At 37.0% G+C, this 13,877-nt stretch overlaps 1 protein-coding gene across 9 annotated transcripts in view; it reads right to left on the reverse strand.

Annotated features, from left to right (window-relative positions):
* Nucleotides 1–2,163: 2,163 nt before the first annotated feature.
* PLA2G4A (phospholipase A2 group IVA) overlaps nt 2,164–13,877 on the reverse strand; it is a 201,857-nt gene continuing 190,143 nt past the window's right edge. For 6 of the 9 annotated variants that reach the window (XM_033438003.2, XM_049701539.1, XM_012534985.3 and 3 more), the window contains one exon: nt 9,702–10,314. In XM_033438003.2, the coding sequence (XP_033293894.1) occupies nt 10,183–10,314 (132 nt within the window). In that variant the 3' untranslated portion in view covers nt 9,702–10,182. Of the gene's footprint in view, nt 2,209–9,701; nt 10,315–10,553; nt 12,830–13,877 lie in introns of those variants that run through there. The other 3 variants (XM_049701605.1, XR_004486206.2, XM_033438006.2) reach the window with 3 other exon arrangements.

A 13,877-nucleotide genomic window follows, 5' to 3' on the forward strand; every position in this document is an offset into this window, starting at 1 on the left:
ACCCAGCAAGGACCTCACTCAGATTCGATGGAGAAATTAAAACCTTTACAGAGAAGCAAAAGTTAAGAGAATTCAGCACCACCAAACCAGTTTTACAACAAATGCTAAAGGAACTTCTCTAGGCAGGAAACACAAGAGAAGGAAAAGACCTACAATAACGCACCCAAAACAATTAAGAAAATGGGAATAGGAACATACATATCGATAATTACCTTAAATGTAAATGGACTAAATGCTCCCAACAAAAGACACAGATTGGCTGAATGGATACAAAAACAAGACCCATATATTTGCTGTCTACAAGAGACCCACTTCAAACCTAGAGACACATACAGACTGAAAGTAAGGAGATGGAAAAAGATATTGCATGCAAATGGAAACCAAAAGAAAGCTGGAGTAGCAATTCTCATATCAGACAAAAAAGACTTTAAAATAAAGACTATTACAAGAGACAAAGAAGGGCACTATAAAATGATCAAGGGATCAATCCAAAAAGAAGATATAACAATTGTAAATATTTATGCACCCAATATAGGGGCATCTCAATACATAAGGCCAATGCTAACAGCCATGAAAGGGAAAATCGACAGTAACACAATCATAGTAGGGGATTTTAACACCCCACTTTCACCAATGGACAGATCATCCAAAATGAAAATAAATAAGGAAACACAAGCTTTAAGTGACACATTAAACAAGATGGACTTAATTGATATTTATAGGACATTTCATCCAAAAACAGCAGATTATACTTTATTCTCAAATGCTCATGGAAAATTCTCCAGGATAGATCATATCTTGGGTCACAAATCAAGGCTTGGAAAATTTAAGAAAATTGAAATCGTATCCAGTATCTTTTCCAACCACAATGCTATGAGACTAGATATCAATTACAGGAAAAAATCTGTAAGAGCTAAAAACACATGGAAGCTAAACCACACACTACTTAATAACCAAGAGATCACTGAAGAAATCAAAAAGGAAATCAAAAAATAGCTAGGAAAAAATGACAATGAAAACATGACGACCCAAAACCTATGGGATGCAGCAAAAGCAGTTCTAAGATGGAAGTTTATAGCAATACAATACTACCTTAAGAAACATCTCAAATAAAAAACCTAAACTTACACCTAAAGCAATTAGAGAAAGAAGAAGAAAAAACCCACAAATTTAGCAGAAGGAAAGAAATCATAATGATCTTATCAGAAATAAATGAAAAAGAAATGAAGGAAACAATAGCAAAGATCAATAAAACTAAAAGCTGGTTCTTTGAGAAGATAAACAAAATTGATAAATGATTAGCCAGACCTATCAAGAAAAAAGGGGAGAAGACTCAAATCAATAAATTAGATATGAAAAAGGAGAAGTAACAACTGACACTGAAGAAATAAAAAGGATAATGAGAGATTACTACAAGCAACTCTATGCCAATAAAATGGCCAACCTGGAAGAAATGGACAAATTCTTAGAAATGCAGAACGTTCCGAGACCGAACCAGGAAGAAACAGAAAATATAAACAGATCAATCACAAGCACTGAAATTAAAACTGTGATTAAAAATCTTCCAAAAAAAAAAAAAAAAAAGCCCAGGACCAGAGGGCTTCACAGGCGAATTCTATCAAACATTTAGAGAAGAGCTAACACCTATCTTTCTCAAACTCTTCCAAAATATAGCAGAGGGAGGATCACTCCCAAACTCATTCTACGAGGCCACCATCACCCTAATACCAAAACCAGACAAAGATGTCACAAAATAAGAAAACTGTAGGCCAATATCACTGATGAATATAGATGCAAAAATCCTCAACAGAATACTAGCAAACAGAATCCAACAGCACATTGAAAGGATCGTACACCACGATCAAGTGGGGTTTATCCCAGTAATGCAAGGATTCTTCAATATGTGCAAATCAATCAATGTGATACACCATATTAACAAATTGAAGGAGAAAAACCGTATGATCATCTCAATAGATGCAGAAAAAGCTTTTGACAGAATTCAACAGCCACTTATGATAAAAACCCTCCAGAAAGTAGGCATAGAGGGAACTTACCTCAACATAATAAAGGCCATATATGACAAACCCACAGCCAACATCGTCTTCAATCGTGAAAAACTGAAACCATTTCCACTAGGATCAGGAACAAGACAAGGTGGCCAACTCTCACTACTATTATTCAGCATAGTTTTTGAGGTTTTAGCCACACCTATCAGAGAAGAAAAAGAAATAGAAGGAATCCAAATTAGAAAAGAAGTAAAGCTGTCACTGTTTGCAGATGACATGATACTATACATAGAGAATCCTAAAGATGCTAACAGAAGAGTACTAGAGCTAATCAATAAATTTGGTAAAGTAGCAGGATACAAAATTAATGCACAGAAATCTCTTGCATTCCTATACACTAATGATGAAAAATCTGAAAGTGAAATTAAGAAAACACTCCCATTTACCATTTAACAAAAGGAATAAAATACGTAGAAATAAACTTACCAAAGGAGACAAAAGACCTGTATGCAGAAAACTATAAGACACTGATGAAAGAAATTAAAGATGTTACAAACAGTTGGAGAGATATACCATGTTCTTGGATTGTAAGTATCAACATTGTGAAAATGACTATACTATCCAAAGCAATCTACAGATTCAATGCAATCCCTATCAAACTACCACTGGCATTTTTCCCAGAACTAGAACAAAAAATTTCACAATTTGTATGGAAACACTAAAGACCCTCAATAGCCAAAGCAATCTTGAGAAAGAAAAATGGAGCTGGAGGAATCAGGCTCCCTGAATTCGGACTGTATTACAAACCTATGGTAATCAAGACAGTATGGTACTGGCACAGAAACAGAAATATAGATCAATGTAACAGGACAGAAAGCCCAGAGATAAACCCATGCACATATGGTCATCTTATTTTTGATAAAGGAGACAAGAATATACAACTGAGAAAAGACAGCCTCTTCAATAAGTGGTCCTTGGAAAACTAGATAGCTACATGTAAAAGAATGAAATTAGAACACTCCCTAACCCCATACAGAAAAATAAACTTAAAATGGATTAAAGACCTAAATGAAAGGCCAGACACTATCAAACTCTTAGAGGAAAATACAGGCAGAACACTGTATTACTTAAATCATAGCAAGATCCTTTTTGACCCACATCCTAGAGAAATGGAAATAAAAACAAAAATAAACAAATGGGACGTAATGAAACTTAAAAGCTTTTGTACAGCAAAGGAAACCATACACAAGACGAAAAGAGAACCCTTTGAATGGAGAAAATAGTTGCAATCAAAGCAACCAACAAAGGATTAATCTTCAAAATTTACAAGAAGCTCATGCTGCTCAATATCAAAAAAACAAACAACCCAATCCAAAAATGGGCAGAAGATGTAAATAGACATTTCTCCAAAGATATACAGACTTCTAATAAACACATGAAAGGATGCTCAACATCACTAATCATTAGAGAAATGCAATCAAAACTACAATGAGGTATCACCTCACACCAGTCAGAATGGCCATCATCAAAAAATCTACAAACAATAAATGCTGGAGAGGGTGTGGAGAAAAGGGAACCCTCTTGCACTGCTGGTGGGACTGTAAATTGATACAGCCACTATGGAGAACAGTATGGAGCTTCCTTAAAAAACTACAAATAGAACTTCCATACGACCCAGCAATTCCACTACTGGGCATATACCCCAAGAAAACCATAATTCAAAAAGAGTCATGTACCACAGTGTTCATTGCAGCTCTACTTACAATAGCCAGGACATGGAAGCAACCTAAGTGTCCATCGACAGATGAATGGATAAAGATGATGTGACACATATATAAAATGGAATATTACTCAGCCATAAAAAGAAACAAAATTGAGTTATTTGTAGTGAGGTGGATGGACCTAGAGTCTGTCATACAGAGTGAAGTAAGTCAGAAAGACAAAAACAAATACCGTATGCTAACACACATATATGGAATCTAAATTTAAAAAAAATTAGTCATGAAGAACCTAGGGGCAGGATGAGAATAAAGACACAGTCCTACTACAGAATGGACCTGACGACCTGGGGAGGGGGAAGGGTAAGCTGGGACAAAGTGAGAGAGTGGCATGGACATATCTACACTACCAAATGTCAAACCGATAGCTAGTGGGAAGCAGCTGCATAGCACAGGGAGATCAGCTCGGTGCTTTGTGACCACCTAGAAGGGTGGGGTAGGGAGGGTGGGAGGGAGGGAAATGCAAGAGGGAGGAGATATGGGGATATATGTATATATATAGCTGATTCACTTTGTTATAAAACAGAAACTAACACACCATTGTAAAGCAATTATACTCCAATAAACATGTTTTAAAAATTAATTAATTAATTAATTTAAAAAAACCTAACAGAGTAAGAAATTCACCTAAGGTTACCATGCAAAACATTGACTCATGTCAGGACAATTCACTTCTTAGGTTCCTTTTTCTTCATGCATTAGAGGCTTGTTTCATCATTAATTCTCTTGGTAAAGTTATGGATCCTTTATGTGATGTGAATAATATCTATTTTGTGAGTTTGGAAGTTTTGAGGGTTTCCTAATGTAATGTATTAGCGTAGGCTAGTTGGTGCCAGGGCATCAACCCCTAAATCCCAGGGATTTCACACAATAAAATTTATTTCTCATCTTGACTCAGCTGTAGCTCATATCACATCTGCTTGCATTTCATCGGGCTAGGCTGCAGGGGAATGGAAAATGAGCAGGAGTAAATTAAAATTGGGGGGAGGATTACTGTCTGCCACAGGAGATATATAGTCTGTTTGTTCATTTATTAATGTGTATATAAAGTAAGGCTTAGGGATCATTTGGGTTTGCAAAGCATTACTGTGCTTTTATTTCTGTTTTGCTTTGTGTTTCTGTAAAGGACCTCAGGATCACAGAATTGTTTTCATCTTCATCCTTCGCTCATGGCATTCTTATGGATGGTCCATACATGACCCTCTTCTATGTACGTATATGTGCCTGCATGTGTGTATTTAATAACGTAATAAGCACCTGTGGACTTAATAGCGAATATGAAAGCTCAGACTATGGCAATAAGTTACATCCAGCTGTGTGGTCCCTGCTCCATCCATCTGCTGATCAACACACACTCCCTGAGCCGGTGGTGAGTCACCTCACATCTGACAAATGGGCCAAGCTCAGTTTCATCTCTGCACCTCTGTTCATGCAGGTTCTCCAACTTAGAAGGTTCTCCTAACTTCTCGTGGCTTCCTTGAGAAGGAGAGCAAATAAGCAAATCATCCATATATTGCCACAAGGTAGAACCCAGGGAACTTTTATCATCCAGATCAGCCTTCAGGATTTGTGAGAAATAAGGACTTTCAGTAAGTTGAAGCATTACCGTCCAGGTGAATTGTTGTTTTCCCAAGTAAAAGCATAAGGTATTGGCTAGCTTCATTAACTGGAATACTCAAGAATGCACTGCATAAGTCAATTACAATAAAGAATTTGCTTCCAGGGAAAATGGATGTCAGTAGCACATGAGGGATAAGAAAAACAGGGTGTAGAGGAATAACAATGTTTATTGCTCAGAGGTCCTAGACAAACCTCCATCCTCAGCACTATTTTTTAGCCTATGATTTATTTCTTTGGCTTTTATTCAGTAAAGAAAAAATAGTATTTACAGTGATCATCTGTAAGAAGAGTTAAAAGAAGAAATCATGGATATAAAATGAAAGCCACTCATGTAAACCTCTTTAATTCTTTGAGAATCCTCCAACCGAGATTCTGCTGCCAAAATTTTAATTTTAACATTTTGAAACAGTGCCAAGCTTACAGAAAGGTCGCAAGTAGAATTCGAAAACATTTTTTTTCTTTTGTGAGTCATTTGAAAGTAGGTTGCCAGCATGATGTTGTATCACGTAAAAATATTAATGTGTACTTAATACAAACAAGGATACTCTGCTACATAACCACAATCAAAATCAGGATTTTAATAATGATAGTTTACTATGATCCAGTCCTCAGAACTCATTCAAGTTTCAACAGCTATCCTGATGACGTCCTTCAACGGAACAAGAATTCAGGTCAGAGTGAAACGTCTTCAGTTGTCATGTCTCTTTCATCTTCAGTCTAGAACAGTTCTTTAGTCTTTCCCTGACCTTAACAATTTTGAATATTACAGACAATTATGCTTGAAATTTCTCTCATTTGGGCTTTCCTGATATTTATTCAAGAACAAATTCAGGTGATGCATCTTTTAAAAAATTTTTTTATTGGGATATAGGTAATTTACACTGTTGTGTTAGTTTCTGCCATACAGCAAAGTGAATCAGTTATACATATACCTATATCCACTCTTTTTTGGATTCTTTTCCCATATAGGTCATTACAGAGTACTGAGTAGAGTTCCCTGTGCTATTCAATAGGTCCTTATTAGTTATCTATTTTGTAGATAGTAGTGTGTACATGTCAATCCCAATCTCCCAATTTATCCCCCGTACCCCGCTTTCCCCCTGGTAACCATATGATATTGCTTATATGTGGAATCTAAAAAATGGTACAAATGAACTTATTTATGAAACAGAAATAGAGTTGCAGATGTAGAAAGCAGGTGACACATCTTTGACAGGACTACTGCAGAAGTGATGCTGCATTCTTCTCATTGCCTTGTATCAGGTGTGCAAGATTTCAATTTGTCCTGTTACGGATCATATTCATTTTTATTACTTAGCCTGCCTGATCTCTCCATTGTAAAGTTACTCTTATTTCCCTTTGTAATAAATAAGTACTCTGTAAAAGGGCATACTTTGAGATGTTGTAAATATCTGATTCCATATTAAACCATAAACTTATTTACCTATTTATCAAGATGGAGTCATGGTTTCCAATATTATTCAATGAGTCATAATCTCTTCCTATCAATATTTATTCTAATGCTCAATTTCCCCCAATGGAGCCAGTGGGTGTTCCTTCAATCTGGATTCTGTGAGTTTTTGACAGGTCCCAATCATTCTTTGAGCACTTCTTTGCTTTCTGACGAATAAAATGGTCTAGGATCATTTTATACTTTTCTTTTCCCAGCCCTGGAACCAAATTCTCCAAGGAGCCTGGATTTCTTTTAGTAAATAATGGGATTTAAAGGCCAAAATCTGGGCACCAGTGTTCTCCTTGTTCTTGGGGTGTCACTGGTCCTATGTCTTCTCACCAACCTACCTAGGGAATCTCTCTCTCTCTCTCCATATATATATATATATATATATATATATATATATGTATATATATATATATATATATATATATGCTTTCAATTTCAACCTAATACTACAGAATACATTCTGGTTTTCATTTTCATATTTGTTGAGAACTTCATCATTTGTTCAGAAACCTGGCTTCCACTACATTTACTACATTAATTATTCAATTAATCCCCATGTGTGTAACCAATCTACATTGTCAGGGCTCTTCCTCTGCCTGGATGCCCCCTTGACACTTCACGTTCTCATGTCCTACTTTGATTCGTTGTTGTTCTGTGACCACCACCACCCCCCCACCTACTTGTCTCTGCCCTACCTAATGGTTTTAGGATCAAATAGTTTAGGAAGTAAAAAGAGAAGAGGGGGGAAAGAAAAGGAAGAGGAATGATTACCAAAATTTTTTTATGAAGTTTTTAAATATTAGAACAAAAGTATTTGTGTCCAAAATTTTTTTTCAGAAGGAATGAAATATGCATATATGTATACATACACACACATACATACACACATACTAAACTTTTATCTTGGTGATAAACTTTTATATTTTATCTTGGTATATATATCTTATCTTTTTTTAAAATTAATTTATTTTATTTATTTATTTTTGGCTGTATTGGGTCTTCGTTGCGGTGCGCGGGTTTCTCATTGCAGTCGCTTCTCTTGTTGCGGAGCACAGGCTCTAGAGCGCAGGCTCAGTAGTTGTGGTGCACAGGATTAGTTGCTCCGCGGCATGTGGGATCTTCCCGGACCAGGGCTCGAACCCATGCCCCCTGCATTGGCAGGCGGATTCTTAACCACTGCGCCACCAGGGAAGCCCTATCTTGGTGTTTTTATTACTTATCAAAAAAGTTACCTGAAAATGATCAGATTGCACCAGATGAAGTAAAGTAGGATCCCAGTCATGGGCATCAACAACAGGCAAATGCTTATGTCAAAAAGGCAAAGAACTAAGCCCAAATCACTGAGGCATGTGGATGGTTTGCAGGAAGACTAAGAGGACATTTCACTTATCAGTGATTCACTGAGACAGAGATAGAATGAAAAAATAAATTTGTAGATTTAACTTGTCATCAAAATGTATTTTTATAAAATCAGAACTCTAGCAAATTTATAAATGAACAAATTGGTAACACTGAACTAGTTAAGGAGCCTCTGTTATTGGCGTTAAGAAACTGAAGGCATGTGAACAAGGAAAAAGCAAGGACCCTAGATCATTCCAGTTTTATAATCAATAGTCTTTACAGTGTTCATCTAGTTAGTTTCTAGGAAGCACTGTCAATTGTGATATAGAGGCCATGAGGTCAAGAGCATAGGACTCCAGCTCAGACTTTACTAACCTTGGACAAGTCTCTTAACCTCTCTTGGTCTTGTTATTTCACAGGGGTATTTTGAAGGACAAATTAAATATAAACAGTATGTCTATGTCTTGAACAAATAAGTGAAAATTAATTTGTTACCCCTCCCACTCTGCTCTGGGCACATTGGTCTCTTTCCTGTTCCTGGAACATGCTTGGCGCTCCACCTAAGAGCATTTGCATTTGCTATTCCCTCTGCCGGTGAATGCTCTTCCCTTAAATATCCACAGGTCCTGCCCCCTCAGCTCTTTCACATCTTTAATCTGATTAACTTTCTCATTGTGATCTTCCCCAGGGCCCCATTTAAAATTATACACCCCCAATATTTTCCATCTCCTTCTTTCCCTTCTTTAATTTTCTCCTTAGGACTTATCGGTAACATTCTAGAAACTTATTTGTATTGTTTATTGTTGGTCACCTCCACTAGAATGTAAGGTCCTTGAAGGCAGGCAATTTTGTCAGTTTTGTCCAGTGCTGTATCCCCAGACCCTACAACATGCCTGGTGGCCTGTAGTGGGCATTCATTTGCTGTGTGCATTAATCAACCAATGAAAGAATGAACTTTCAAGTGTTCCCTTCCTGTTACATTTTTTTCTTTCTTCACAAGTAGAAATGTAAATGAAATGTGAGAGGAAAAAAGAGACATGAACAATGAGATTAAAGAAAGGTAGACTCAAAAAAAGAAGGATGAGAAAGCCCTTATATATGGAACACTAACTCTGAACCTTAGCAGTTCAATGGTAACAAACCACAGTCATGCAATACAGATTGTCCCTAAGACAAGCCTTGCAGATACAGCCCTTGTCACTCTTCTGGATTCTTCTCTGAGGTCAACTGCTCTCTGTTGGACAAACAGGGTAATATCAGCAAAGTAAACTAGAAGTGGTTAAATTTTTTTTCCTACACTTTGAATAAATGTATGCCATTTGCTCAACAAATTATACATACTTTCTAAGAAAAATCACCATGATTTAAAATGATGTTTCAAATTTGAGTTTAGGTTTAACTTTTGTGTTTGAAAGCCATGAATCTGAGCATCTGTCATAGCAACGGTGCAATATTTCATTAAAGATAACAAACAAAAACTCAGTTACCTCTTGCTCATTTGTATATAGACGTATTTATTTCATATATGTATCTACGCATATATAAATAAAAAATAGTGTTGTCTCATGGCACAAATAAATCCAGTCAGTGACTTACATTCACGCACAATACAAAGAATTCCATATTGAGACTGAACCTTTAAATATTCTAAAAAAGAAACCACATTTTTAAAAAGGGAACACATAAGATAGTTGGTGAGGAATGTCTAAAAATACAGCATATGTCCCTACATTTGCATCAGGAAATTCATACTGATAGAAAATGTAGCTAAGTATATTTTTACGCAATTGACATCATCTGTCAATCTAACAAACTTTTAAGGGTATTATTCTATGCAGCTAAATAACTGCAACTTTGAGTATTAACCAGTCTCTTGAGACCAGTGTTAATATCTGTCCTGTGCTTTTAAATCCAGTTGTCACGGAATTTCAGACTGCCTCTGCATCAGAAATTGCTAAGCTTTCCAGTACACAAACTATGCTGTGGGTTTGCTTAGAAACTCCTTGTTGAAGAATCTTCTTGCCTCAACACTACTGAGGGAAACAGAGCAACGAGATGGATTCTGTCTTCTATATTCAATGCTTTCAACTATGGCATTCTTTATTACCTGTGAATAGAGGCAAAAGATGTATAATTAGTGCTGTTCTGAACTCACTGAAACATTTGTTTGGTCAAAAATATATATATATAATTTACCTTTTTATTATCGTATTCTTTTTGAAATAGAGAAATCTCTGAGTCATGCATGTATATATTTATTTATTTTATTCAATTAATTTATTTATCTATTTGGTTGCATCGGGTCTTAGTTGCGGCTCGTGGGCTCCTTAGTTGCAGCTCACTGGCTTCTTAGTTGTGGCACGTGAACTCTTAATTGCGGCATGCATGTGGGATCTAGTTCCTGGACCAGGGATGGAAAACAGGACCCCTGCATTGGGAGCAAGGAGTCTTAGCCACTGTGCCACTAGGGAAGTCCCTCATGTATATATTTAAATTCAACATCTCCATTACACTTAAAAAATTTTTTTTAAATTGATGTATAGCTGACTTACAATGTTGTGTTAGTTTCAGGTGTACAGCAAAATGATTCAGTTATATATATATATATTCTTTTTTTTCAGTTATCTACCTATCTATTCTTTTTCAGTTTCTTTTCCATTATAGGTTATTAGAAGGTATTTAATATAGTTCCCTGTGCTATGCAGTATGTCCTTGTTGTATCTATTTTATATACAGTATTGTGTTATCTGCTAATCCCAAACTCCTAATTTATCCCCCTCCTTTCCCCTTTGGTAACCGTAAGTTTGTTTTCTATGTCTATTTCTGAGTCTATTTCTGCCTTGTAAATAAGTTTGTACGTTTTTGTACGTTTTTGTACATTTGTACGTTTTTGTACATTTGTACGTTTTTAGATTCCACATATAAGTGATACCATATGATGTTTGTCTTTCTCTGTGCACATTACACTCTTGTTCAGTTTGTATCCAGATACTATTCCTTCCCCCAGCAGAGAAAGAACTGTTGTGGGAGTGTCCCAGATTTTTTTTAAAATTTATTTTTATTAATTTATTTTTGGCTGTGTTGGGTCTTCGTTGCTGTGTGCGGGCTTTCTCTAGTTGCGGCGAAGGAAGGCTACTCTTCCTTGCAGTGCATGGGTTTCTCATTACGGTGGCTTCTCTTGTTGCGAAGTACAGGCTCTAGGTGCACGGGCTTCAGTACTTGTGGCGTGTGAGCTCAGTAGTTGTGGCTCGCGGGCTCTAGAGCACAGGCTCAGTAGTTGTGGTACACAGGCTTAGTTGCTCTGCGGCATGTGGAGCATGGGTCCTTTCCCGGACCAGCGCTCGAACCCGTGTCCCCTGTGTTGGCAGGCAGATTCTTAACCACTGTACCACCAGGGAAGCCCCTGTTTCAGATTTTTTGCTGATAAAATAGGGAATAAAATATGTGTAACATGGTAAATTTATCTTCATTCTGTCCTTCATGGGGAAGGTAGTAAGAGGGAAGAAATAAGTAACTACTAAATCTAGAATTTATGTCCTTTATAGTTAGTAGATAAGCAGAAATGAGAGACCACAAGGAAGTACGAGACTTTCCCTAATCCTAATGAGAAAATAAATTGCTGGAGAATTGCCCTGCTTCCTCAGTGAAACAAATGCAGTTATAAAACATGGATGTCCTCTATCTAGGAAACACCATGCTTTGTGATTTTATCGATGATGGCTATTCTTTATTCAGAATAATCTTTGCATAGACCCAAATTAATGGTGACTACAACCTCTAAGAACCGCTATTATAATTATCATGTACTTTTTTTGGTATGATGTTAACCTAGTTAGGAACTTTTGGAATGAAGAGAAAATCTGGAATTTGGTTGAAGCAGTTACTGCAGAGCAATGGGAATGGGCTTTTGGAAGAGAGGCCTGGATAGTAACCTTGGCTCTGATGCTGTTTTTTTTTGTGTGTGTGTGTGGTACGCGGGCCTCTCACTGTTGTGGCCTCTCCCGTTGCAGAGCACAGGCTCCGGACGCGCAGGCTCAGCGGCCATAGCTCACGGGCCCAGCCGCTCTGCGGCATGTGGGATCTTCCCGGACCGGGGAACGAACCCGTGTCCCCTGCATCGGCAGGCGGACTCTCAACCACTGCGCCACCAGGGAAGCCCCTCTGCTGCTGTTTTTGAACCCTGACAAAATCAGGAAGACTCCATTCTCAGGATAGGACTATACAATTTCATCGTTGTTTTTTTTTTTTTAATTAATTTTTATTGGAGTATAGTTGCTTTACAATGCTGTGTTAGTTTCTGCTGTACAGCAAAGTGAATCAGTTACACGTATACATATATCCACTAATGAGACAGAAGTTTCAGGGCCAGAGGCAAGTCACATGAATATGCCACGATTCACTTTTTTCCCTTCCCCAGGGGTTGTGAGGCCATGTTAAGGTATTATACACATGCTTTTCAGCCCTCTACCATGGGCAGGAATACTTGGCAAATCTGAGAAGTTCAGAACACCATTGGCCCTTCTCACTCAGAGCTGGTGTGGCCCTCTTGGCCTTGGAGATGTGTGCACAGTAGGGTTTTCCCATTTCACATCCAATCTAACTGGGCAAGCTGGGTTCAGTACCTGGAGGAGAGAAATGTTTGACTTAGGTGACACTAACATGCAGTTAATATTCTGTGACTTTATGTAAGGCCCAATGGGCAGGGCCCTCTGTTCTCTAATGCTAACTTCAAACAAACTGTCATATTCTAGAAAGAGGGACTTATCACAGGAATGTGATACCTTTGCTTGCTTTATGATTTTTAATTTTATATATATTTTCCCCAGAAGACAATTATATATATAACTATATATATATAAAATTGTCTTCTGCGGAAAATATAAAATACACATATTTATTTTAAATAAATATATAAATGCTTATATATCTATATTATAAATATATAATTATATTATATATAACATGTAAATATAAAATTATATATATAATTATATATATATAAAATGGTCTTCTGGGAAAAATGGGCTCAAATGTTACTGAGTCTTTTAAGCAAAGCAGATATTAGCTGACCCCATCTTTCCCATGAGTAAGGGAAACATAATTCTATGGAGACAGAAGAGGGGGCTTCAAGCCTATGAAGGACACCTTGATAGAGGGCCTCCAGGCACAGTCACTTCTTGGCTGTGTGAGATCAAGGGGAATTAACTTATATCCTTGAGCCTGTTTCCTCTTTAAAATGGAAATAATAATACTAATCTTGGCTTTTGTGGGAACTGGAGATCATTTATATAAAGCACTTTGCACAATGCCTGGCACATAGGAAACAATCCACAACTAGCATCTATTTATTGTTGGTATTTTTAAGCTGACCATATGTGAGGACATTTAAATTAGATGTGAGCTTTAAATTAGATGTGAGGCTGTAAAGCTTACTAGAAACAAATGCACCATGTATAGCCAACAGCGGGCTTATTATATGGTAAAAGTCAGCAAATCAATTCTGCTATCAAATGTGTCCTACTACATCTTCTTTTAATAATCTCCCTGTCTTTCTAGAGATCATGTCAGCAAGTTTTCAGTTGGTTTCTCCTACTGAAAGGAGCACCAAAGCAACATGAGACACACCAACCCTCATTGCAGAGAAGTACCCAAGTAAAACTAAAAATCAGT

Source organism: Orcinus orca, chromosome 1, assembly GCF_937001465.1.
Source record: "Orcinus orca chromosome 1, mOrcOrc1.1, whole genome shotgun sequence".
NCBI lineage: Eukaryota > Metazoa > Chordata > Mammalia > Artiodactyla > Delphinidae > Orcinus > Orcinus orca.